The sequence below is a fragment of the Melanostigma gelatinosum genome (assembly GCF_949748355.1).
Source record: "Melanostigma gelatinosum genome assembly, chromosome: 8".
NCBI classification, from domain to species: domain Eukaryota; kingdom Metazoa; phylum Chordata; class Actinopteri; order Perciformes; family Zoarcidae; genus Melanostigma; species Melanostigma gelatinosum.
In genome coordinates, this window is record NC_136641.1 from 16268858 (window position 1) to 16292748 (window position 23891).

At 43.2% G+C, this 23891-nt stretch overlaps 2 protein-coding genes across 2 annotated transcripts; both read right to left on the reverse strand.

Annotated features, from left to right (window-relative positions):
- Window positions 1–11356: 11356 nt before the first annotated feature.
- On the reverse strand, window positions 11357–13546 carry LOC306780547 (adenosine receptor A1). Its single transcript, XM_079272957.1, has 3 exons — window positions 13112–13546; window positions 12528–12991; window positions 11357–12366 (listed from the first exon to the last, which is right to left on the reverse strand). The coding sequence occupies exons 1-3, from the start codon at window positions 13447–13449 to the stop codon at window positions 12149–12151; spliced, it is 1020 nt and encodes a 339-aa protein (XP_079129083.1). The 5' UTR covers window positions 13450–13546; the 3' UTR covers window positions 11357–12148.
- A 1780-nt stretch (window positions 13547–15326) lies between these two features.
- Window positions 15327–17526, reverse strand: LOC306780690 (uncharacterized protein; the record flags this gene model as incomplete). Its single annotated transcript, XM_079273126.1, has 5 exons — window positions 15327–16064; window positions 16242–16398; window positions 16517–16635; window positions 16723–16936; window positions 17518–17526. The coding sequence occupies 5 exons, from the start codon at window positions 17524–17526 to the stop codon at window positions 15757–15759; spliced, it is 807 nt and encodes a 268-aa protein (XP_079129252.1). The 3' UTR covers window positions 15327–15756.
- Between the last annotated feature and the right edge of the window lie 6365 nt (window positions 17527–23891).

Genomic DNA, 23891 nt, shown 5'->3' on the forward strand with positions numbered 1-23891 from the left:
TGACCAAGGTAAGTATTGTGATGATGATGATGACGGACGGGCCTCAGGGCCTCAGACTGAAGTAAAGAGACAGTATGACAGATTGCCTAACATCAGGTGGATTTCATGTACAAACATGTCGACACAGGCCTTGACAAAGTTGTCTCCCTTCCCCAGTGAGGTCTCAGGCATCAGTGGAGATCAGGTAGTGATTTTCTTTCTTTCCAAGTTTCTAGAGAGAGAGAAAAAGCAAAGGAGGAAAAAAAGGTATTTCAAAATTCAAAATCTGTCAGAAATAAAAGCCACAATGCATCTTGGCATTGGCATGCATTTTAAAGAGGCTGACTGTTTAAATATAGAAAGTATATGGGAAGTAAGCCTCTCTGGCTCTCTCCTTTATCCTTCAATACTTTCCACCTCTGTCTCATTCACTCAGGGACCGGCTGCAGGGCAGACTCTTCAGGATTATTCATTTCACAGAGTCTACAGAGTGGTTAGGCTGCCCTTCATTATGGAAACAAAGACGAAGACATTCAATGGTCATTCCGGCACTCCATCACTTCAATTATTTTTTCTCTTTCCCGGGTTGTTGTCGTCACCTTTGCCCGACATTATAGTTATACTTGCCACTTTGATCATTTAGCAACAACAATCCAATATAATTGAATCATGATGGGTCCAAAGCCCTGAACGAACGAACACACACACACACACACACACACACACACACACACACACACACACACACACACACACACACACACACACACACACACAAACACAACTGCAATAATATGACATGTCTAATCTTAACGCAGTTCCTCCTGATAATTTACTGAAACGCACGTTTTTTTTATTTTCCACCCTAATACTTGCTTGACTTGTCTTCTATATCTTATTTACCTTCCGTATGGGTTAGTATGTTCTTCTCTTGAATTTTCTGTAATGGCTCATGTTTAAAATAAAAATAAATATCCTTATTACAGTATGTGAACTAATTCCATAAATCACACATAAATACACAGTGGAGACATACAGACTGATCTCACAGTAGATAAATTCACACACGAGAGGGAATTAGGAGAAATAATAATAAACCAAAAGCAGCATCTACAAAAAAAAGTGGGATTATTCCTCAAGGATTGACTTTACGGCTCACAAAATGCATTTACACAAGTATTCCACTAGATGGGGCGCCTCATCTAACTAGACGTGAAACCTGCTCCAAATGTTAGTTTATAACAAGAGTCAGTGACAGTGGAATAATCTATCCTGTATTTTTTTAAGGGTAGATGTTCTGTTACATCGATAAACTGTTTAGGTTTTAATATGACTATTACTGACATCTGTTAGTGAACAAAGTGTTGCATTCAAGTACGAAGCCCCCCCCAAAAAGAAAGAAAGAAATCATAGCACCTATCAAAGAAGACACATTTATTGTGCTCAGTTTAATACCTGCTAAACTTGAAATGCTACAATTATCAATCTTCAAGTTGGCTGCCACTCTAGTGCCACCAGAGATGTCCTACTGTGATTACTATTGGCTATCGTTTCTACCAATGAGCCAATCAGAGCTAAGCAACAACTGCATCAAGCCACCTGTTAAACAGATACTGGAAACACTTGTACTGGTGATCTAAAACGTAAAAGAGTCATAGTCTATGGCCTATATGAATTCCGTTATCACTTACTTAATAAAATAGTATATAACGCGAAATACATTCTGATAATATATATCATGTAGATATTCCTCCTCACTAAATGGTGCATATGGTTTGCTATATGCAGCATTGTTTTGTAGCTCGCAAAGCCTCTTCAGCCAGGTAAGCAGCAGTTTAGCTCTAATTTATGAATTTTCTAAAGTTTATTGAGCTTGGGTTGTTGTTTTTAAGTTATGCATTTTCAAGAGTCTTGACTTTTTTCCCCCAGTTGGTAAACAAATCGGACAAGCTAGTAGCATTTAGCTTGTGACGTTAGCTGGGCTGCTAGGAATGTGTCCACATCATTTAGAGATACTTCTGTTGGTCAGGACTCTACAATCATTCAATGAATAAGCTGTTGCCGATCTATTTAGTCAAGTCAATTTTATTTATACAGCCCAATGTCACAATTTGTCCTCAAGGCTCGAGGCATAATTTGTGCATTTATTTCGAAATATAATAATGCGGTTATTCTTCTAGCCACACTAAATACATGTTATTGGGCCTCTAAACACCTGATGTCACACTTTATGATCGCATTAACGTTACTTGATCCACTATAGAAATAATTACATTATTAAATGCTTCAAACAATAACTAAACAACCCGTCATTGCAGGCAGGACAACTGCGTTTGTGCAACTCTTTAGTTTCCCCAGAATAATTAGCCTACTTCAGATTATTATTCTGTGTATTCAGTTAATCGATACCTTGATACACGTATATTTCTATGGATATATTTTCAATTCACACAAATAAATAATAATAATTTCCATAATTATTGTACGACCGAAAATGTGTTTATGCATGCATTTACAATATTTTAGCTCATAAGCTAACATGTGGGCATATTAGCTGACTGCCTATAGCCAAATAATAATCTTTAGGAAACATAATAGGAACAAAAGGTGTACATTTTGGAAGAGCTGTGGAAAAAGGTTGCCCATTATTTTAAGGTTAGCCTCATGGAAGAGTGAGAAACAGTGAAATAATAATTTTATTTCGTATTTATTTTCTCAAAATGTAATGCTTTAATCGGTCCTGTAATTACAGAGCATTATAAGCAAATAAAAACTATAGTTTAGAGTAATTCATTAAATGATTAGGCTACTTTTTCTGATAAACTACCTTGACTTTACAATGTTAAAACCCCTTTCACGAGGTTGAGGTAAGTAAATCAGTAACAAAGTTCACGAGTGTATCCGTGTACTTATGCAATAAAACAGAGAGCCCAGTTCGCGTTATCTTTTTAAACAACGTAAATATTGAGTTTCAAATCCTCCCAGTGCATGTGTAAATCGGTCTGTGCTGAGCTGCTTGTGTTATTGATACCAGGAGAGATAACAAAGTGAGTGTGTCCCTGTGTGAACTGGGTGTGAGCACCAAAACACACTCTTATCAGACTCAGCTGTCACGTTCAGTTAAAGGCAGACTAACCTCGCAACTGTGCCACAGCCATTCAAAAACTCTGCTCAAAGTCTCAGGCTGTGGTTAGCTTACACGAGGCCCGCTGTGTAATGCTTCACTGTTGCTTGTGATACACACTGAAAACATGTCACAAACTTCTCTCTTCCTGTATGAAATATAAATGGTCGCTGTGCATTCAGAGTACATCTGCTGCTGCAGTACAGTCGAGCTGTGACTATATTTGTCATCCCCTCCTTCTCCCTCTTGCAAGGGGACAGGAGAGTCAAGAGTTGGACGATTGCCAAAAGAGGCCGGCCCGCCATGCAGCTGAAACTTTTACAAGCCAAGCAGGAAGAGACACGGCGAGCGATCGAAGAAGAAAAGGAGCAAAAGAAAAAGCGAGAGACATCTGAGCTCCTTTCTCTCCTTCTTCTCTGTTTCTCCCCTCTCTGTGTCTGTCTGTCTCTCCCTTTTTTTTTGTTCCTTGTTAAAGCCATACTGTATTTGCCCGCCTTCATTGGCAGGGGGTAAGTGTAGGGCTGGAGGACAGGATGGGAGGGAGGGAGGGAGGGGGGGGCATTGGGTTCAGAGAGTTCAGCTGAGGAGAGAAATAAATGCATAAGCAACAAAGGAGACGTGACGTCAGGTTGAGGGGCTGTCCAACCTGCTTGCTGAATCTGAGCCTCCATGGAGGAACCGGATTGTTCGCACCATATGTGTGTGTGCGCCTGTGTACAGTATGAATGTGTGTGTCTGTGTTCATTGTCCTGTCTTCGAGAAAAGACTCATGTGGAGTTTAAGCAGAGAAGCTGGACTATTGTGGTCTGTTTTGTCTCCGTGGTGTTTGAGGACTGGAATAACCCTCCAAAAAAGAGTGAGTGTGTGTGTCTGTGAGTGTGTGTGTGTGAGTTTAAGGACTAAATAACTCAGGTATTACAGCAGCTGTGACGAGAAATCAACTGTTTAATGTACGAAAGCTTTGTTTTTTGTGTCTTCAAGTGGTTGATGTACGTTTTAAAAGAAGAGTGTTTAAAAAGCATTCCTGTTTTATTTTTTTTTGAATTTGCACTCTGCATTTACAAAATGACGTCAGCTCAGAAGCAAGTTCTGATTGGTTGGCTGGGCTTGGGATACCCGCTCAAACACCAGGGATTGGGTCGCAACAAGGCTATAGATAGGGACGGCCATGTATGAGCAGATGGATTTATGTTTTCTCTCCTAATGATTGGGGTCATCCAGAGGCGACGGCTCGCTGATCCAAGATCCATTGGTGTTCAACTGACTGGCTGGTGTGTGAAAGCAAAGGGAGACGTGGGAAAGATGCCAACGTCTGGGGGGGGGGGGAAGTGACATTCTCTGACATATCCACCCTCCTCTCCCATTGATCCATTGAGCTTAACTCCCTAAAACCCCTCCCACCGAGGAGGGCAGATATTATCCCCGATGGAGGGAGAGGACGAATTTGCAGAAGGATGGAGGGGGGGGGGGTGCAGAGAAAAGCAGGCAGAATAAAGATTTCGGAAAAAAGACGAGGCGAGAGAACTTGACAACAAGTGTCCGTCAGTTCAGAGGTCGAATCTCAACCAGTGTGGGCTGTTTTTGGATCTATTGATTGTAAATATACGGTGAGATGGAACAACATGGCAGAGGGGCTTGTGTCTCTCGCCATCTGTCTGCTGCTGCCCAATACAACAAGTACAGCACAGGGTGAGAGGTGTGTTTCGGATGTTACATGATTAACATACAAATTGTCAGAGGGCTCCCGGCTGCCGTCCTGCTGTTTTGTGTAACCGTGTCACGACAATTTCTTCTCTTTTTTTATTGTCTGTTGGTGTCTCACTCTCTGTCTTAACTCTTTTTCTCTGACTCCTCCTCCTTCTGTTCCTCCTCTCTCTCTCTCTCTCTCTCTCTCTCTCGCTACAGCATGTCCCTCCCTTCCTCTTTCTGTCTCTACCCCCCCCCCTTCTGCCCTCCTTTTTCTCCCCTTCCCTCTTGGCAGCAGTGCCAAAGTGGGCAGGCGGACCGAGGCAAACACAGCACAGGGCAGAGCAGAGGGCGATCCAAAGGCTGGCGAATTGATTATGTTTGAGTTTGAAAGTGTCCTCCTGCTGTGTACTTGTGTGTGTTTGTCTCCGCTTTTGGTCATACGCAACTACAAGTACCGTGAGTCGATTGGAAGTCTGTTTTCTCTTTTCGTTGTGCTCAGTGTGGGTTGATCCTGTGGCTTGTGTGCGTTTTCTGTGTATGTGTTATAGGGCTGTGTGAGAGCAGACGTCCCTCTGTCACCCTGTGTGCGGACAGACGCACTCACGCCAGTAGGAGGGGATTGTGGGAAGGGGGTGTAGCTCTCAGAGGGTGTGCTCTACTCCTCTCTTTTCCCTTCTTCCCGCCATCACGGCCCTCTTCTCCTCCAGTCCTCTGGCCCAGCCCGCCGCTCACGTACAGGCTCCAGGTATTTTTCTTTTTTATCCTGCGACACCGCTTCCCATCTTTTCCACAGCCCTATAATCTTTCGCCTTCGGTTCCTCTCACCCTCATCTCTGTCCTTCATCGCGGTCTTCCTCCTGTAAATGTGTCTATCGTCGTCAGTTGCCACGCTGCAATCAGCTCGCCGCCATTTTGGCTCCATGGACATAGCAGGAGAAACCTTTCTGGAGCTCAGGGGGACTCCTCGGCTCCCTGCTGACCATCTTCTTTCTCCTGCTTCCATTATCTCTTTTTTCTCTCTCTGTGCGTGTCCTCCTCTTCCTCTCCCCTCTCTGCTCTAGGACAGCAGGCTCTGACAGGGTGGCAAACAGTCTTTCTGTGGCTTTTCGTACCAAACAGGTGTCTCTTTGTAGACTGGCAGGAGGAAGGACAGGCCTCCGCGGGTTACTTTCTGACCTCAGAGGGTCGATCGAGCCACAGAGCTGTTGTGTTCAGGTCAGTGCAAGTTGAGCTGCACCCACAGGACAAGAGAGACACTTGGCAGGTCTCTTATCACCCAGAGCAGTCATGATAGCTAGTGTAAGGGCAATATTGACACGGTTTGCCTTCACATGCATGTTTGCACTTTCTGCCACCGTTAGAACTCAGATATGCGGTAGTTGATTCACAGGAACATGCCCGTTTGTGCGCAAGGTTTATCTTTCTGCGATCTAGAGGTGCGACAGTTTGTTGAAAGGTGGCAACTGTAACGTTTGCCTTGACACCCTGCGTCATAGGCCACTGTTTATGATACTTTGCACTTCAGAGGAACCTGAGGCAGAAATGAAACCGAGTTAGGTCAAACAAACAGACGGCGCTGTGGAGAAATGTTGGTGTTCGTCAGTAGTTCTTCCTCATTGTATCAGTAAAGCTGTTGATCTGTGTCACCTGCCTGTTGAAAAAGAACAAAAAGAGAACAGCAGCATTTGTCCAATTGATGTTTATCCGACTCATATTGCATATTTTGATTACAGAATGCCATTAAACAAAAGCATATATTATTGTTGCACTCGCCGAAGTAGATAAAACAGGGTGTGTGAATTCATCGACAACCGATTTGATCTTTCAACCGACTTTCAGACGGGAAATTTAACACAGATTGAACGATCTGATATACCTGCATATTGCATGTACTATCAGGACTCTTAACTCGACTGCTTATTGTTAGTGCTGTATCTTGATCTAAATAAGGGCTGGTGTTAAGATGGCGCCTTCGTGCCACGTGTTTATGAAACAGTGAATATGGGCAGACCCTTTCAACATACCCCTCACCGTCATCACATCTCGTGGGCACATTACTCCTAATTCCCCTGCATCACCCTCTCTCATTTAAAATCAATCAGCGTTGGCATGAAGCAGCAAATGAGTTTACCAAAAAAAGAACCTCTCCTCATGAACGTCGACATGTGACGGGGACAAAAGGAAAATGTTAATAAGAAAGAAGAAGCTGTAGAAAAAGAGAGAGAACAAGGGCGACAGAGACAGAAAGAGAGGTAGGAGGAGAGCTCTTTCCCCGCCCCTCTCTTATCCTCAGATGAACTTATCGTGTTGCCTCATAATGTTTCTGAGTTTTTCTCCTAGAGGCAGTCAGGGTAACTTCCTGCATTCAGCCTAAACATAGCTGATTGGTTGATATCTCGGTTGACCAGCCGCGGTTTCGCAGCGAGGCAACAGGAAGTTTCTCTTCTCATGCAGGAAGCAGCAGCTGTTTCATCCTGACCTACACCACTCTGCACTCTTGCACGCATAGTCTTTGTATACATGCGTACAAATATGCACACACACACAGCCCGTGTATGTATGTGTGTGTGTGCGCGAGTGTCTATGGCCTGCTCTGTGTTGCATTAGTGAATGCTATAACATGTAGGCGTGTAGCAACATGCAGGCCAGCCATCTGAGTGATCAGAAACATTTAAAACCATGGTAACCGCACATCTTATCAGAACATTAGCAAAAGCATAGACAAGTGGAAAAAAAAAAAAATGAAGAGGAAACAAAACCTTTGATCTACATTTTCTTCATTCACAGTTTTTAGAAACACATCTGGAATAATTGTAGGGTGTACTTTGACGAATACACTCGGGTATTGTCTTGTTTTCTTGTATCAGCTAACAACACTCATATATATGTTAAAATGCATTTCTAATGTGACAAACTAATAAGAAGTATAGAGAATCCTGATGTTGACACTGTGATCGTCAACACAATGGCCCCCTTATACTTCTGCCTTATCTGGGTCACACTATCTTTTCATCGAACACATGCCTGACATGTTTGCCGAACTCTTATGTCTGTAATCCTAACATTTGTGTGTGCGGCCCTCTGTCTTGCAAAGCAGTGGAGTTGATGGCAAAGGACTGGAAACATTTTCCCTTAATTAACAATGACTATATCAGGATCATTCATGTACACGGGTCACGCAACTGTCTGCCACTGACTGGTTGTGTGCGAGTACATGCATGTGGCGGCGTAGTTCTGTTTACATGCACACACGTGAGCACGAGCCTCGTGTGTTTGCGCCTTGCTTAATGAGGACGTACAGAACATCAGAGCGAGCACCGTGCCAAGTGAGCATGGAGGAGGCTCAGTGCACCCGTCCATCGTCCTGTGATGTTATCAGGGATTCCTTCGGGAGTGGGGAGGATCAATAGCAGGCATGACACAATCACCATAGCGCTCTATTGAAGATCAGCCTTCTTGAAGATCGGCCAGATGCCTGGACACTATTTTTTTTCCCAAAATAAGACGAGTAAGACAAGACATCCGTTTGCATCTTTTCAACTGTGGGAATCCTTCGTCCTGCCATTTATTGTGTGGCATACTTCCTCTGCCAACTCCAGCTCCCCCACCGCTCCTCCTCCTCTTTGCCCACCATCACAGACTCCTTCCTCCCTCATTGAAATTCTGCCTGGCACACAGACACTGCCCATTCTTGGCACAAAGCTCAGGGAGGGAGGGAGAGAGAGAGAGAGAGAGACAGAGAGAGAGAGAGAAACACACAAGAACCTGTACCAATCGTCTGGTGCCCCCTCCGTTGTGTCTGCCAAGCATTCATCCCATCTCGCGGACCAAGGGACCGGGCAATCCAATAGGTATATATACTGCGAAAATCTGCTCCATTTCAGAGGACTTTTGTTGGCAACGGAGTGTGTTGTGTGCGTTCGGGGATTCGCTGTTTAATGTGTGTGTTTACGTTGTTTGTATTGGGCGAGGAACGAATCCGACAAAACCCGCATCCTTTCACGGTGTTGGGGAGAAAGTGAAGGCCTATTGCTGCCACGATATTTTCCCCAAGGGTTTTGATCTGTTAAAGATGGAGCACTAGGGGTGTTTTTTAGCGCAGCAGCTTGACGTTAGAAGTTTGTAAAACCTGTATAATAAATGCTTGTAATTCAATTTAGCAGCCATTCAGATTTTGTTCTTAAGTCAATCAACAAGAGTGGAATAGGTAGATACACATCTGATGTTTTTTAAAGGCCCTCCTATTCTATAGTTGTGGCAGTATTATGAAAATGAATTTATTATTATTAACAAACATTGGTCGTTGCAGGTCTCAACAGAGTCAGGTATGAGCTTTAGATGCTGCTGCTTTACATTTGTTTGTTGTAGAAAAAGATCAAATTCCCAGTGCTACGACTGACATGTGGTTTTTGGAACACCCACGAGAAACATGAGTAACTGTCACCCGAAGAAAGATTAACATACTAAAGCAGGAAATTGTCTCAAGAAAAACACATCCTGGTTGAATACCGCAGAGCAGCTTTATCCGAGGGCAAGCGAGGACAAGGTCTGTGTTTCTTGGCTGATACAAAATACTGCATATATACGAATTTGCTGTCATTTAGTCGCAGTTCCGCTGAAACAGACGCACAGACATACACTCTGATAGGCAGATGAGATTAACTCAATCGGCCAAATGTCTTCGAGATCCTCTCAGCTGCCCCACTGGCTGGAGGCTCATTTATTTTGGCTGTTGACAGAGAAAATGATTTTCTCCAGCTGAGCCATGTGTGCCCCTTTTATGTGCCAGAGACAAAGTCCACGATCACAAACAACAGCGCCCAACAGAGCTCACATGACTGACCGGGTTTGGCCTCAACAGTGTTTCCACAACAGTCGGGAACTGTGCCGGGAATGGGAACGCCAACTTTCGCAAGTAACCCAGAAGCACAGAATTTCCCACAAGCATTTAATGCTTCAATGTTGTTTTTCATTCAAGGCCATGCTCGGATGTCCTGTGGTACACTGTGTCATATCACTATTAGTCTGCCTAACTACAGCTCCAGTCAGGGGACACTTCTCGGCGACCAAACAGAGCTCGTAGATCTGTCACTGGCACGGTGGCAGAGTTGGGCATCGTGCCAGCACCCCCCCCCCCCTTCTGTCTGTCTGGTCTTCTGTAATCAGACTAACAGGGTCTCTACTGCATGCTAACTATGGGCTGGTCTGGACCAAGTCTCAGGGGTTGTGGCTGTATGCTAATTTATGCAAGCAATGTACCGCCTAACCCCTTCTCTGTCTATCTGAGGCCCAGGTCTGGCATTTAGTCTGGCTCATTAACCCTTCAGTCGCTGCCATGTTAACCTGCCGGCCCATCCAAACCTTTATCCCATAAGAGTTTAAGTCAGCTGCCTGACAATGCGCCAACTCTTTCTTCGTGAAATGAATAAAAGTTTAAGGAAGCACAAGTACAATCTGCTAGTTCAGTGCTGAATCTGAACTGCTCATGGTGCCAGTAACATGCTGTATGTGATGATGCCTTTTCTCTGTGAGCTTTCCAGCTGTCTGATACGGAGTGTTGTTCGAGTTGCTCTCTTACTTTGTACCCGTGACTGCGAGTGTGTCGTTGGGTCTGTTGGCATTCGTTTCAGTGCTTGGCACAAAATTGATTCTCCATCACCGTCGAAAGAACAGCAGCTCTTTCTTCCTCGTGAGGCAGCAGGCTCGGAAAAACAGCCGAAAGGTAGACTCAAAAGTGTTTTTAAGAAGACCTAAAATGGCCGATGTGCGAGCCGCCATTTTGTGTTTCCTTGTTGTGTTTTAGGGGGCAGAATCGCAGCCTTGTGTTCAATCAGAGGCAGCTGGTGGAAGCCATATTTGCAGGCATCTGTGTGTGTACCTCCATCTGAGAAGCAGCAGCCAGCCTACACAGGGATAGCCCACTGGAATGAGCTCAGTTTTTGGCAAAAACGGAAACAAATTCCTGGCACAGAGTCGAGCAGCTCTCGCTCTCTTTTTTTTTTTTTCTCTTTTCGATCACATGCCAGAGAAGCCAGTGAGTTGTTTGTTGGGCTTTCACACATCACTGCTCTCACTTTCCGTTAAATTATTTGTCTTAGATATATTTAAATGGAACTGATTTCTCGAAGCGATTCAGCTCCGCATAAAAGAAAAGGAACTGGATTTATCGGTGAGCATGTGCCAATATTTAAAAGCATCTTTTTTGCAGAAGTGAAAGACGTTCCTCCAAATCTCGGCTGTTGAAGGCATGTTGTCATGAAGCAGTATACAGCCACAAGTCGTGGTTTTTGAACCATTTCCATGAACAAAAACAAAGAGATAAGATAAAACGATTCCACTCCTTTGCGCTGGCACCGAATTTGAACACATCAGTCGAAAATGTAATGTAAATATTCAGTTCAAAAAGGACAGTCCTACCCAGTATCATCTTGCATTTATTTCACAGCGATACATAGTTAATTACGATAACCCTATCTGTCTCTTTTTCTTTGTACCATTGCAGGAGAGATACCTTTGTGGATCTTTGACGTGGAAGCAACGTGCATGCTGTCCTTGGGGCTGAGGTAGTAGATTGAATAGTTGTGGGGTCGTGTCACCTCTTTTCGAGATAACTATACAATCTACTGTCTTTCCCAAGGAAACAGCTGAGTCAGCAACTCGCCGACTGTCATCTCCAGATGTGCAATCGTGTCATCCGATCAAAACGTACGCGTGCAGCAAATCAACACAATGCACTGTGTAAAGCATTGTTTTTCTTGCTGGACCAGGTTAAATAGTTTTGTGTTTCGTAACAGGACGAAAAGGGTGTGGCGTGTTAGATCTGGGCTCTGTCAGGGTGAGGTAGTAGGTTGTATAGTTTGGTGGGTGGGATTGCACCCTGCTCCGGTGATAACTATACAGTCCATTGCCTTCCCTGAGGAGTTTACTGAACACTTGCGAACGCTCGACACACTCTTGTGACGGTACCACGTTTATTTGTAGATGACACAAAGAAAAGAGCAAGTAGATATGTGCTTCAAAAGGTTGGCGATGAATTGATTGAAGCTGTCAAATGACAACATACATGTACATCTCAATAAAGTCATACCTGCCTCAAATCAGTTGTCCGAAAATCAGTGAATGAGGTCTTGATATAGTTTGTTTTGTCACCTACTGCAGCTCTGGCGGTTTCATGGTTTGTGTGCAACAGCGGCTAATGAGTTTGTTAGTCCACAGCACCCTCTGGTGGAAGCTCACGAGATAGCTTTGACTTGAATAAAAGTTAGCAGACAAGCAGTAGGCAGATCAAATGCCACTGAGGAGTTTCATGCTTGTCGTTTTGCTTTCGTACTTGTCATGTTTTGTGCAGAGTTTCATTCAAACCAAACGCTGCGGCCCTTTGTTTGATCCACTCGTCTCTGTGGCATTGCCTTGGCTGATTGTTATTGATTGGCAAACTTGCTTGTCCCCATGGCAACAGTTCAGCCTCACAATGAAGTGCCTCCATATTTGACTGTAGGCCTGTCGGATCTTTGGGATGCGACAGGCGTAGACCACAGGGTTGACTGCAGAGTTGGCATGAGACAGGAGAATACCTGGGGAAAAAAATGTATTTGTTGCTGTGAAATTTCACTGTAACTGTGTTTTCTGTAAGTACTGTAAGATATTTAAAGCTTGTCGGGGAACTTTTCAAACAAATAAAAAAACACTACTAATTGCAGACCGTCTAAGTACTTGAAAAGCTAATGTCACCTACCTGTATAAAGTGTCCCCCGTGTGACAGCTTGAGGACCATGAAACAACAGCAGGCAGTTCATCAGGTGCAGAGGAATCCAGCAGCCGGCAAACAAAACGAGAACCAGAGCCAGGGAGCAGGCCAGCCTCTTCTCCCTGAGCAGAGAGGCCTGGGCTTGGGGACAGCTCTCCTTTAGACGGCCCTGCAGGCTCCAGAAGATTCGTATATAGAGGAGGCTCATAACCAGCAGGGGTGCCATGACACATCCCAAGAAGTTAAAGTAAACCATGAATGGGAGGGAAATAACCGAGAGGAAGGTGCAGGGGGGAGAATAGAAGGAGGAAGAGGTTGTATTGGTGGAATCAGATGCTAGAGAGGACTGGTTGCGCCAGCCAAACAGAGGGGTGAACCCCAGCAGACAGGAAAGTGTCCAGCACACAGACAAAGCCATCAATGTGCGCCTCTGTGTGGCCAGAGCTTTGTATCTGAGAATGAGGGATAAAACAGAAAGAAGGAATAAAAGAGAATTCTACAAATCAACAAGCATGCAATTCATTCATTTAGCTTATCTACCTGTAAACCAGTGTTTCAGAGTTTGACCTCACCTGAGCGGTGTGTGTAACCGGAGGTATCGGTCCACGGCGATAGCAAGCAGTGACAGCACAGAGGCCTGGGTCAGCACGAGCACGACACAGCTGAGAAGTAGACACAGGTCAGGGGTCACACTCACCCAGCCATCCAACAGCACAGCCAGGGGCACAGCAGCCACACCCACGAGGAAGTCAGCCACTGCCAGGGACACAATGAAGAAGAAGGTGGGCTCCCGGAGGGAATCCCGGATAGCAATACACACCGCACACACCACTAACACATTGCCAAGGCAACAGGCCAAAGCAATCAGCACTTCTAGTGCTGTGTAGGCCACCCAACTCCACTCAGCCATCACTGAAGCTGAAGACCAGGGGAGACAGAGAAGCTGCGAAGTTTGACAGAGCAGGTTTCCTCGAAGGCTGTGGACAGGTAAGATGAATTCCACTGGAACATTGAGTCCATCATAATCCTCTGGTTGTTGTTCAGATAGTGTATTTCTTCCTGCTTTCGGCTCTTGGCTTCAAATGACCAGAATTACATTGACCAGATGGTTTTTATATGCAAACATGCATGCACTTCTGTGTGCACACACAACAGGGCTGCACTCCATGGAGACGCCATCTGTGTTTCATCAGTGTGTGAGAATCCTTTTCTCACTCTGATGAATGCTCCTCAGAAGAGGAGAGGACCTCTGAATGAGCCATATCACATTTGTTTTAGATCATTTATTCCTTCACAAGTATTAAGACCACAATGTAGAAAATAAGGAATTACAAGTAAAGCGAAATGTTCTTAACTATCAAAATGTCCTCTTTTAGAGTGACATATTTCGATAGCTATTATATTATTCTTAAGCATAGTTTTAATGTTGTAACCACTTGAACTATCTGTATGCTGCTGGGTAGTTTGATTGATCATAATGCATCATATGTCATAAGTTGATCATATATTTTATGTATATAATCTAAATCTGCAAAGTATCTAGCAACCAATGCTGTCAAGTGATGCTTATAACTGTAGTGTAGTAGCACAGCTCTATCCTTTCCTATCTGACATGGTCAGGAATGACAGCCCCTGTGTGTTGAATATGACATAATTTGCACACGTGTACCCTGGTTATCAGTATGTATGTGTGTGGCCCCATCATTTGACTGTAAATTGAATTGCTTTACTTTGGCAGCTTTAAACAAAGTAACGTGTGTGTGTGTGTGTGTGTGTGTGTGTGTGTGTGTGTGTGTGTGTGTGTGTGTGTGTCTGTGTGTCCTTTTACTCTGTAGGGATTTTCACACTGCACTGAGCCCCAGGCTAAGTGAGCTGCTGCTAACCCTGACCCTTAGCCTGGGACAATGTGTCCTGGGCTAAGAAAGACTAAGAAAGCTTTCTCACCAGCACAATCCTGGTACATGCCAAAGTGGGCTAACCCCGATTTTAGCATAGGGATTGCGGGCCCTACTCTGGAGCAGGATTTGCCTCATGTTTGTGTGCTTGTCCCCTGAAAATCAACTAAGAACGGGTCTGAAGTTGCCAGCGGAAACTGGACAAAGTAAACGATGGAATATGCATTGTTTTTGTTGTCCACTCTGTTAAACAGTAGCCACTAGGATGTAAACATCGGTCACGTGTTCTAACGGATATTTAACCCAGGGCAAGTTGGGGAGCAGATTAAATTGTATAGGCCTGAGCTAAGGTAACACTGGGTTAACAACGAGTGTGTGTGTGTGGGGGGGTCAAAGTTATCCAAGGGTCAACATGCAGTGCAGTGCAGTGTGTGTCTGAAACTGGATATCCATATTTGTTTTCGAGACGCTTTTTTCAATGCTGACTTTGCATACTGTTTTGGCTATGGGTGTGTGTCTGTGTATGAGTGTGTGCTTGTGTGTTCAATATATATATATATATATATATATATATATATATATACTGTATATATATATATATATATACTGTATATATATGTATATAATAGATAGATAGATGGATGGAAAAAATCTAACAGGTATTCTTAAAATATTTCCATTTATTTCATCTTAATACAACTTGACACAAACACATGTTTACACAACCTAATTTTTTCTAGCAAGTCTATAAAATGATCTTATATCTGCTGAATATCCCAACAGAATCACAAAATCAGTAAAGCACACCTTGATTTTAAGAATGATGAAAGTCCTACTTATAAAGTAGATATTATGTGATAACCTTTTAGATTTACATAAATTGTAATGCCAGTCTGAGTGTTTCATCGTCTGACTTTTCAAATACTTAGTACTCATTTGTTTCTACATGCCGTAGAATTAGAATCAACAGAAAGGACATTGAAGATGTTTTTTGAGCTGAAAACAAAAATATAAGACTCTACTGTGATTAAAAACAAAATAAAGGCTTGTGTTAATATTGACATTTCTTAATAAATTTAAGAGAATCAGAATTTCATGGGTTTAAACACACCACCAACGAGGTTATATCAGCTCTAAAACTTGCAGGGTCAATGTTGACATAGAGTCAACCGGATGGGACTTGAAATTATATCGTAAAAATAATGCCCAGGTAGAGTTAGGCTCAGAATTGGGGGTGAAGTTACACATTAATGAGATAACCATCTGAATATCCATTGTGCTTATTCTATTTCTATGCTAATATACACTCTCCATCATGTTTCCTACACTGTATTAGGGTTTCCTTGTAGGCCTCTCAGTGTCTTCTCATCAAACCGGTAGGTGAGTTTCCGCTTCACCTTCTTTATCTCGCCGGTGCGAGAGTAGTTCCTCAGTGCCCGGGCCATCTTCTGGTAGGTCATGGTCTTGCGATTACCCTTTCGCCGTCCCCACAGCTGCGCCAGGCGCTCCTTGTTTTGGGAGGAGAACTGGAACGTGCCAGAGGAGGATTGGACCCACCAGATGCAGCTCCGCATCGATGGAGTCTGGAGCATCTCGAACAGGAACTGGAACAACCGCTCCTTCCTCTTTCCTGCCAAGGAAGGGAATGCAAATACAGATATGAGGTAACAATGACTCATACATGTCTGTATGTGGGAACAAACAACCCAACAGAGCGTTACACTAAATACACATATACATACATGTTGTGTAGATATGTTGAAGTTTTTTTTATTGTTGAGAGTTTTGGGGATGCGTGTGTATATACCTGAAAGTGGGGCAAGAGGCAGGGAGTCTCTGTCATTCCTGCCTCCCCTGTCAGACAATGGTGATGGGGAATCTTGGTACTCCTGGTACTGGGAGCTACTGGACAGCGAGTCTGAGTCAATGTATGCAGGTACCTCGTAGGAATACGCAATGTGGTCCTGAAGCAAACGCGGATAAAAGCATATCAACACACACACAGTGATGTATTGTCACATTTAGCTATGAAAAAGGTAATAAAGCTTTAATTTACTAAGAGGCCGAGGTCCTTGAACTCACCCATTGGTTTTCATGGGGGCTAGGCCAGGTGGGGGGCAGGGCTTGCTCTTCATATTCCTCATTAGAAGTGTGAGAGCCACAGTGCCACTCGTATGGATGCTGACCTGACCAGCTGTTCTCTACGGAGAAACAAGCAAAACATACAATCAGATAAACGATGTAGAAATATACAAGCACCTATATTGTCCCATTATCATTCCACGCACCTATGATCCTGGTGCCCTGGTGGGAGTGTGCGTGCATTTGTTGCCCCACGGTGGTTGGAGGGGAAGCGTGTGTGTGTGCAGGCTGGACCTCCAGCGAGTGTTCCTGCAAGTACTCCTCGATGACCTCCAGGTCCACCTCAGGGCAGGAGGAGGGAGCCACTCTGCTCCAGACCCCCCGACCTCCGTTCAGTCGGATCTCAGTTACATAAGCCATCTGACGGACACAGAGCAGGACAGAGGCGTTCAGAAATCATACACACTGTTATTTTTTACTTTGGGAGAGTTTGCTGTGTGATGCTGACAGAGAAAAAATACTTTGCATGATGTTGTTTTGGTGTGCTGCATCACACAGTGGATCATTTTACTGAGCGGTGATCATTCTGGTAATATCATACTTTTTCCCCCCATCAACCATAGATTTGATTCGACACAAGCTCATGTCATTCACATGCAGCAGTGAGCTGTATATGAGGTGGGTTTGTTGTCTTGGGAATGAGCCAGGTAACAACACTGTGACCATGTGTATTTAAGTTTGACTGGCAAATTTATGCAAGTGTTTATGCTTTCACCAGCGGAGATAACATTCAGGTAACAGTGATGTGTGGCTTAGCTGCTATTCCTACACTCAACCTTTCACCCTCAGCCAACATCAGCCACACATCAGTTGCAAACACAATTTTAGAGTACGCTTTTACCGAAACATTCATAATATAAATGATTGATCTTTTTTAATTCATGGACTACTTAAAAACAAAACAACAACACATACACAATTATTGAAATAAAATGACTCACCGTCTCCATTTGGGCCAGCATACTCAAAGAATAATCTGGAAAGAGAAAGGACACTTGTGAGACACCAAAATCAAAACTCACGAGATGAAGTGAGAAGTGAAAGAAGCTGTCACACATACTTCTCGAACTCGTCTGACAGCCAGTCAGAACCTGAACAAATGAGCATGTATATCTGTACCTTGTTAAGTCAGAGGTGTGTGCTCCTGTCTCTGGTGCAGTGAAGTAGTATCCTCACGCAGGGGAGGGTGGAGACATGACAATCTGAATGCCTCACCTGTGTGACGCTCCACCTGGAGGTCATCTCTCTTATAGTCGCCGCACACTTTTGGCCAAACCCCTTTGGCCAGAAGAGTTGTTAGAGTGGGAGTGGTTTGTCGATTTAATTTATAGCAGATAGAGATTCAGTGAGTGTTTTTAGCTGTGGAATAAAAACTTGCGGCGTATCTGTGGTTTCTTATCATTTTATTCACAGCAGAGGTACCATGGAGGGTAATGATGTGGCGTTATATTTTTGGCGTTGCAGAAAGACTGAATAATGTTGTGATAACCGAATCTCAGCAACGGTGAAGATAGAGCAGAGATGGAAGGCAATGAGTTTATGTGAGAAATGTACTCACTTTATGTTTTGAAGAAAGATGGATGTAACATCTGGGATGTAAACTGAAAAACTCAGCATACTTTACACACTCAGATATTTGCATTACAATCCATTGTAATGTACAACTTATTTATACGTTTAATGAGACCAAAGTATTTATATATACTTTGGTCTCATTAAATGTGCTTCAGTCCACAAACCTTTTTCCATATATAGGCATGTTCATGAAACATTAATGTGCTGCTTATAATAATTATAATTGCTAAATAGAGGGGATTGAAATAAAGTGCTACCGTTAATCATCCTGCATCATGAAATTGTTTTCCTGGCTATAATGGCCAATCATCCATCATCAACTCCGCTTGGCACGCCATGGCCATACACACATCCAAACCATTGATAATGAGCAGTGTTTTAGAAATCATATTTCTAGAAATATTGCTTTGGAGAATGGTTTCACTTATACAATTAGTTACTCAATTAATCACTCAATTCTGTGAACATAATTGTAACTCTGATATATAGCATTTCAGATATCAGCTTCCCGAGGCTGCTACATTAAAATGACATTATTCTTCATGAGCCATTGTGGGGAAGTAAACAGCCACAAGTATTGCAACACACCCACATTAAGAACATACGACAGCAATTTACAGTTCACACAGTTCACACAGCATGTTCCTTTTTGTTTTAGTTGCGTAGATTCCAGTACACCACTGGCACTGCAACATGGGTCTGTTTTGGCAGGGTTTACGCAGTTAAGGGGTTTCCCCAAAACTTTCTCGGCCCGAGACACACAGTAACTGTAACACAACCAACTTCACCTGACTCAAAGAGCTTGCTGTACAAACGGAGAGGACAACCTCATGTATTAACAACCAACATATGTCTGGGGTTTGGAGTTAAATGAGATCGGAAACCAATTCTGAAACTGCTACATCAATTCAGTGGCTTAGTACTCAAAGTAAGGGGGATGATTCAATAATAGAATTAAGAGGCTTTGTCAGTGGCAGAATTTACTTTCCATTCAACCGCCGGCCCTATTTCTCCACATTAGAGTGTGCATTATTGTCAGTAAAACGGTAAAAACTGACGGTGAGAAGTATTCAGGAAGAACTCCACTCGTTAAACCTTAGAACCAGGCTCTGGGTGAGCGGCCATCTGCGTCGACCTGTTGGGTTGAAAGAGAGAGAGACAGAGACAGAAACGTGTAAATATACGCAACGCTACGTTGTGACTGCCAGATTAGAGCGGTGGCCCTGAGCTAGCAAGTAGGGTACACTCACATGCACTAACATGCACTAATATGCACAAATATGCACTAAATGCACGCATGGCCAGCCCAGCTATGTAAACAAAGCAAGGAGACGCTTGGATAACAACACACACAGAGGGAGAGCAACTTCGTTCTCTGCACAGGTAAACATCACTATATCTTTACCTTGCTAATACTTGTTATATTAAAGCTCTGAATGTCATATAGTGTTCCTTTAAAATGTCTTTGACACAGATATTTATGACCTGATATGCAGTGTCATAATAAATCCAAATGTAGCGCCGGACTGGCACTGGCATATTATACACCCTGTGTTTTATTCACGGGCTATCATCTCAACATGATAAAGACTTCACAGGAATGGCATCAGCAACTTTACAGCTTGTCAAGTTTTGTGTAGAAATTCACAACAGTGAAATATTGCCACAGGCCACTACACTGTAAACCTATCAAAGTACACAAAGAAACAACACGGGGTCATGGAGGGTCACCAAGTCAAAGTGTATCCAGTCTTATGATTGATTGAAACTGAGCAGCAGCTGAGCTAATAGTGCCCGTGATTTCCCACCGGTGTTACAGTCTGACCATCTGGAATATTGCAGTCTTCATGAACCGCTCTCTCTCTCTCTCTCTCTCTCTCAAACACACACACACACACACACACACACACACACACACACACACACACACACACACACACACACACACACTGCCAAGCATTGAAATATTACTTTTCTTGTATGCACATAGTAGAGCTTTGTTGACCTGGTGCATATTGCTCATGAGCAGGTACACACAATTAGAACTTACGTTGCAGTTGTTATGATTCTGGTTTGATTGATACATCCGATCATGAATTGACTGTTTTATACTAGTTGTTAATTACTTTACAGTGCTGAGGTAGTCGGGAAACCGGTTTAGCAAGGTGGAGAAATCGCTTCCGAGAAATATCAGGAGCGTTTCCCGTACTTGAAGCACATGATGCCATACGCCCTTTTTAACCCTCAAGATGCTAACTGTCTATGTAATACAAATGAGCACACATCCATAAGTAAATAAATCAAACCACAGTGTAGCCCATAATCTGTATGATGTGGTAAGACATCAGTTAGTATGTGAAATGTTTGCTTGCACTGCAAAAATTATAAATATATTTCCCATCACGGTAGATACAGTATAACCAGCCTCCCACAATATGCATAATAATTATGTGCCAAGACATTATGTGCCAAGACATTAGTGCCAATACCAATACCAATTCCTATTTCCAATCGATTTTCTGAATTCGGCCCCACTCTATGTCATAGGCTGAAATATTAAAACAACAAACTATGACGAAACAAGGCCTGCCAGGTGCTGTCTTAGGCTCGAACATTTCGTCTACAGTTCTAACTTTAAGACTTGACATGGCTAGATTTATAATCAAAGCTAAGACACACAGGTTTACATTGAGATCACAGATGAGGTGCGATTAGGTGAGGGTTTGTGTGGTTAAAGGAATGGACATTTTCAAAGAGAGGCAACTGCCTGAACCCCCAAAATCCATCTTCAGTAGCAGCATTCTTGTAGTAGTAATAGTAGTTACAGTAGCACTACTGGTATTTGTAAGACTGGGGGTGCTAGTAGTGGACGTAGATATTGCAGTAACAGCAGTAGTTGAAGGAGGAGCAGGAGAAATGATTTGCTGTGTCAAATGATGAAGACACTTCTCAAAAGCTTTATATATAGACCTGTTAAACGTGTTCGGAAAAACCCTGAGCGCTCGGTGAAATAAGTGACGGTTTGGATTCCTATAACTCAGCGTGCACCTGGAGGACTCAGACAATGTGATAAGACAAGAGAGACATTGGACCCTTGCAGTCAGAAACACACAGAGTGAGGCAGGTGTAAACAGAGAAGTGTTGCTTTTTTAGGACAGGCAGGTTTGAACCCTAATTTGTGTTTTTGAAACTGCCTTAAAAATGTTGTCAATTATCATTTTTAAGAAACCCGGGCTAAAAGTGTGACATAACAGCTACTGCATACTGTACATCACATTATTTCGGTATATTAATCGCTTGACAAAAATCAATTTGCAATATCTGACTGTCATTCTGTGGCAATTGAACATTTCTTGTGTTGCTGATCACGTGTGTGTGAGCTGCATGTGGGTGTGTGAGAGATTTGATCACTTGTCTGTCTCTATTGCATCCGAGTCACTTGCGATGTTTAACGGTCATAGAATGGCAGGTGATTGGAAAACTGACGGGTGAATGTCCACACACACACACACACACACACACAAACACAGTTGACCATTAGTGTGTGAAGCACTCGGCTACTCGGCTTATCAACGCGGTCATCAGTTGCTGATGAGTACGGGGCCACGTGTGTGTGTGTTGGTGTGTGTGTCCAGGTGTAGTGGGTTTACAGTTGTAGCCAAACCCCCTAGATTAGTGAACATACGCAAATCACCTGTACACATGCAGGTTACTGGGAATTCCCCTAACGCCGAGACAAAAAGGTGTGTGCGTACGAGTGTGTGCGTATGTTTGCATTGTGTGTCAAGTGATTTTTTTTTCTTTTTTTAAATTGAACCTTTATTTTTTAGGAATATTTCCCATTGAGAATCATGACGGCCAAGACAGCTTTATAAAAAGTTTCACATGAAAGAAGCAATCCACAGGCTTAGGTAGCAGTGTTGAGTAATACAACATGTACATGCTGAGGTCAAATCGTCTGTATGTTTTTATAATCTTCCACAGTTAGAAGATATTCTAGTTTAAGGTGACTCTAGAGCTCACACCAAGATGAGGGTACAACAACGTTAAAGGCACCAAAGACAGTGCAGGTTTGAGGAATGGAAAACATAATTTGTCGACATCATTGAAGGTTGCAGTTACTGATCGTTTTAGTAATCAGAAGAGAACATAAATAAGGAGTCAGTTTGTGTAATCTGTTTGATGTTCACACGCATGGGCAGGGTCCCAGTGGAGGAACAGTCTGGCAGGTGAGGAGGCAGTTGGACATAGCGAGGTGTTGGATACGTGTTGTGTATTAGTGACACTGGCAAGTATGCAAAACCTGAGGTTGACCCCCCAACATCACCACCTCCACCACGTACATCGCTGTCACACACTTCTGTTGCTTTCTTTGTCTGTATTTTTCTTTTGTCTTTCTTATGTGAACTCAATGTTTTTTTAAAATCTATTTAATGTTGTTTTTTTTGTATTGTGCACCACTTTCTACAGTTTATTTTGAAAATTGTCATGGTAATTTAACTAATCTTAACAAAATTGCAGTGTGTACATGAATACATGTAATTCATACATAGTCACTGGCGGTGCAGTGGTCAAGTGGTCCTGGTTACAGAGGCTAACATACATCCCTCATATGGGAATGCTGGCGATAAGGAATGGGATTGGGAACTGGTGGGAATTTGCATTCCCACGGATTGTTTGTGTCGTCCAGTAGGCAGTCCCACAATCTGTGGTCTCAATAAACAGTCATAAACCAGACACAGAAACGCGCATAAACCCACCATCCTTATCGGAATAACACATGAACTTGAGTGCAAAGACTGGACATAAATCATATGTTTTCACAGTGAGATAAGCACCAGACAAAGAGAGGCAGAGCAAGAGAGTGACATTTCTTCTGAGCTCTGAGGATGAAATAAAACATCTCCATGAGATTTTTCCGCCTCGCTCAGAAAGAGAGCAATAAAGGGCCGCAGGGTCTTTGATGAGCTATTTTGAAATCAGTCCCTGTTGCACAGAGGAAAGCCCACACGCCACACTCAGGGAAGCCATGCCTATTTCTCTGTAAGCACAGCTTGACCAGATCACAGTGTATTCTCCTGCTGGAGGCCCACACCTCTCCTCCACAGCTGTTGTCATGAAGGGAGGGTAGATGAAAACAATAGCCGTCTTTCTATCAACCTCCCACATCTGAACTCTTCACCACAATAGCAACAAACTCATTAGTAACATCTGTCTGTCGTCCGTCTTTCAGAGGGTGATGGTTCTTGATCTTGTTACAATGTTACAATTACAGAACAAATTGATTTGGTGTCCGCCACCCTTTACCAATGACACCGACACTGTAACGTGAAAAAAACTGGCCGAGAACATAAACTGGTAAACAACATGAAATCTGATTTACCTTGTGTTTAACAATAAACAAGACAAAGAGTCTGCAGCCATTCAAGCAGCTCTGTGAGGCGTTGCTTCTGCACAGCATCGTTGGGATGAATCTCACTGCTTTTCTTGGCCCTGCGGGGATTTCAAGGGCCAGGCGCCCATGTTTGCTGAAGTACCCAAGTCAAATGTCATTTGCAAGTCAAGTTAAGTTGCAATTAGTTTATACTTCTGTAAACTGTTTTTTATGTCCACATCTCTGCTGTATGATGGTCTCAAGAGAAAAAAACATAAAGCAATATTAAAAAGAAGTAGTCGTCAGAAAGGGCTGGAATGAATTCCAAAAAATGGCATATCACGACAATGCACTTCATAGTTTTAT

Excerpts from the sequence above, each read along its gene's own strand:
- LOC306780547 (XM_079272957.1), bottom strand. The coding sequence starts at position 13,449 with ATGGCTGAGTGGAGTTGGGTGGCCTACACAGCACTAGAAGTGCTGATT. Across the intron at positions 12,992-13,111 it reads CGGTTACACACACCGCTCAG|ATACAAAGCTCTGGCCACAC; the intron begins GTGAGGTCAAAC and ends CCTCATTCTCAG. Across the intron at positions 12,367-12,527 it reads ACGGGGGACACTTTATACAG|GTATTCTCCTGTCTCATGCC; the intron begins GTAGGTGACATT and ends TTTTTTCCCCAG.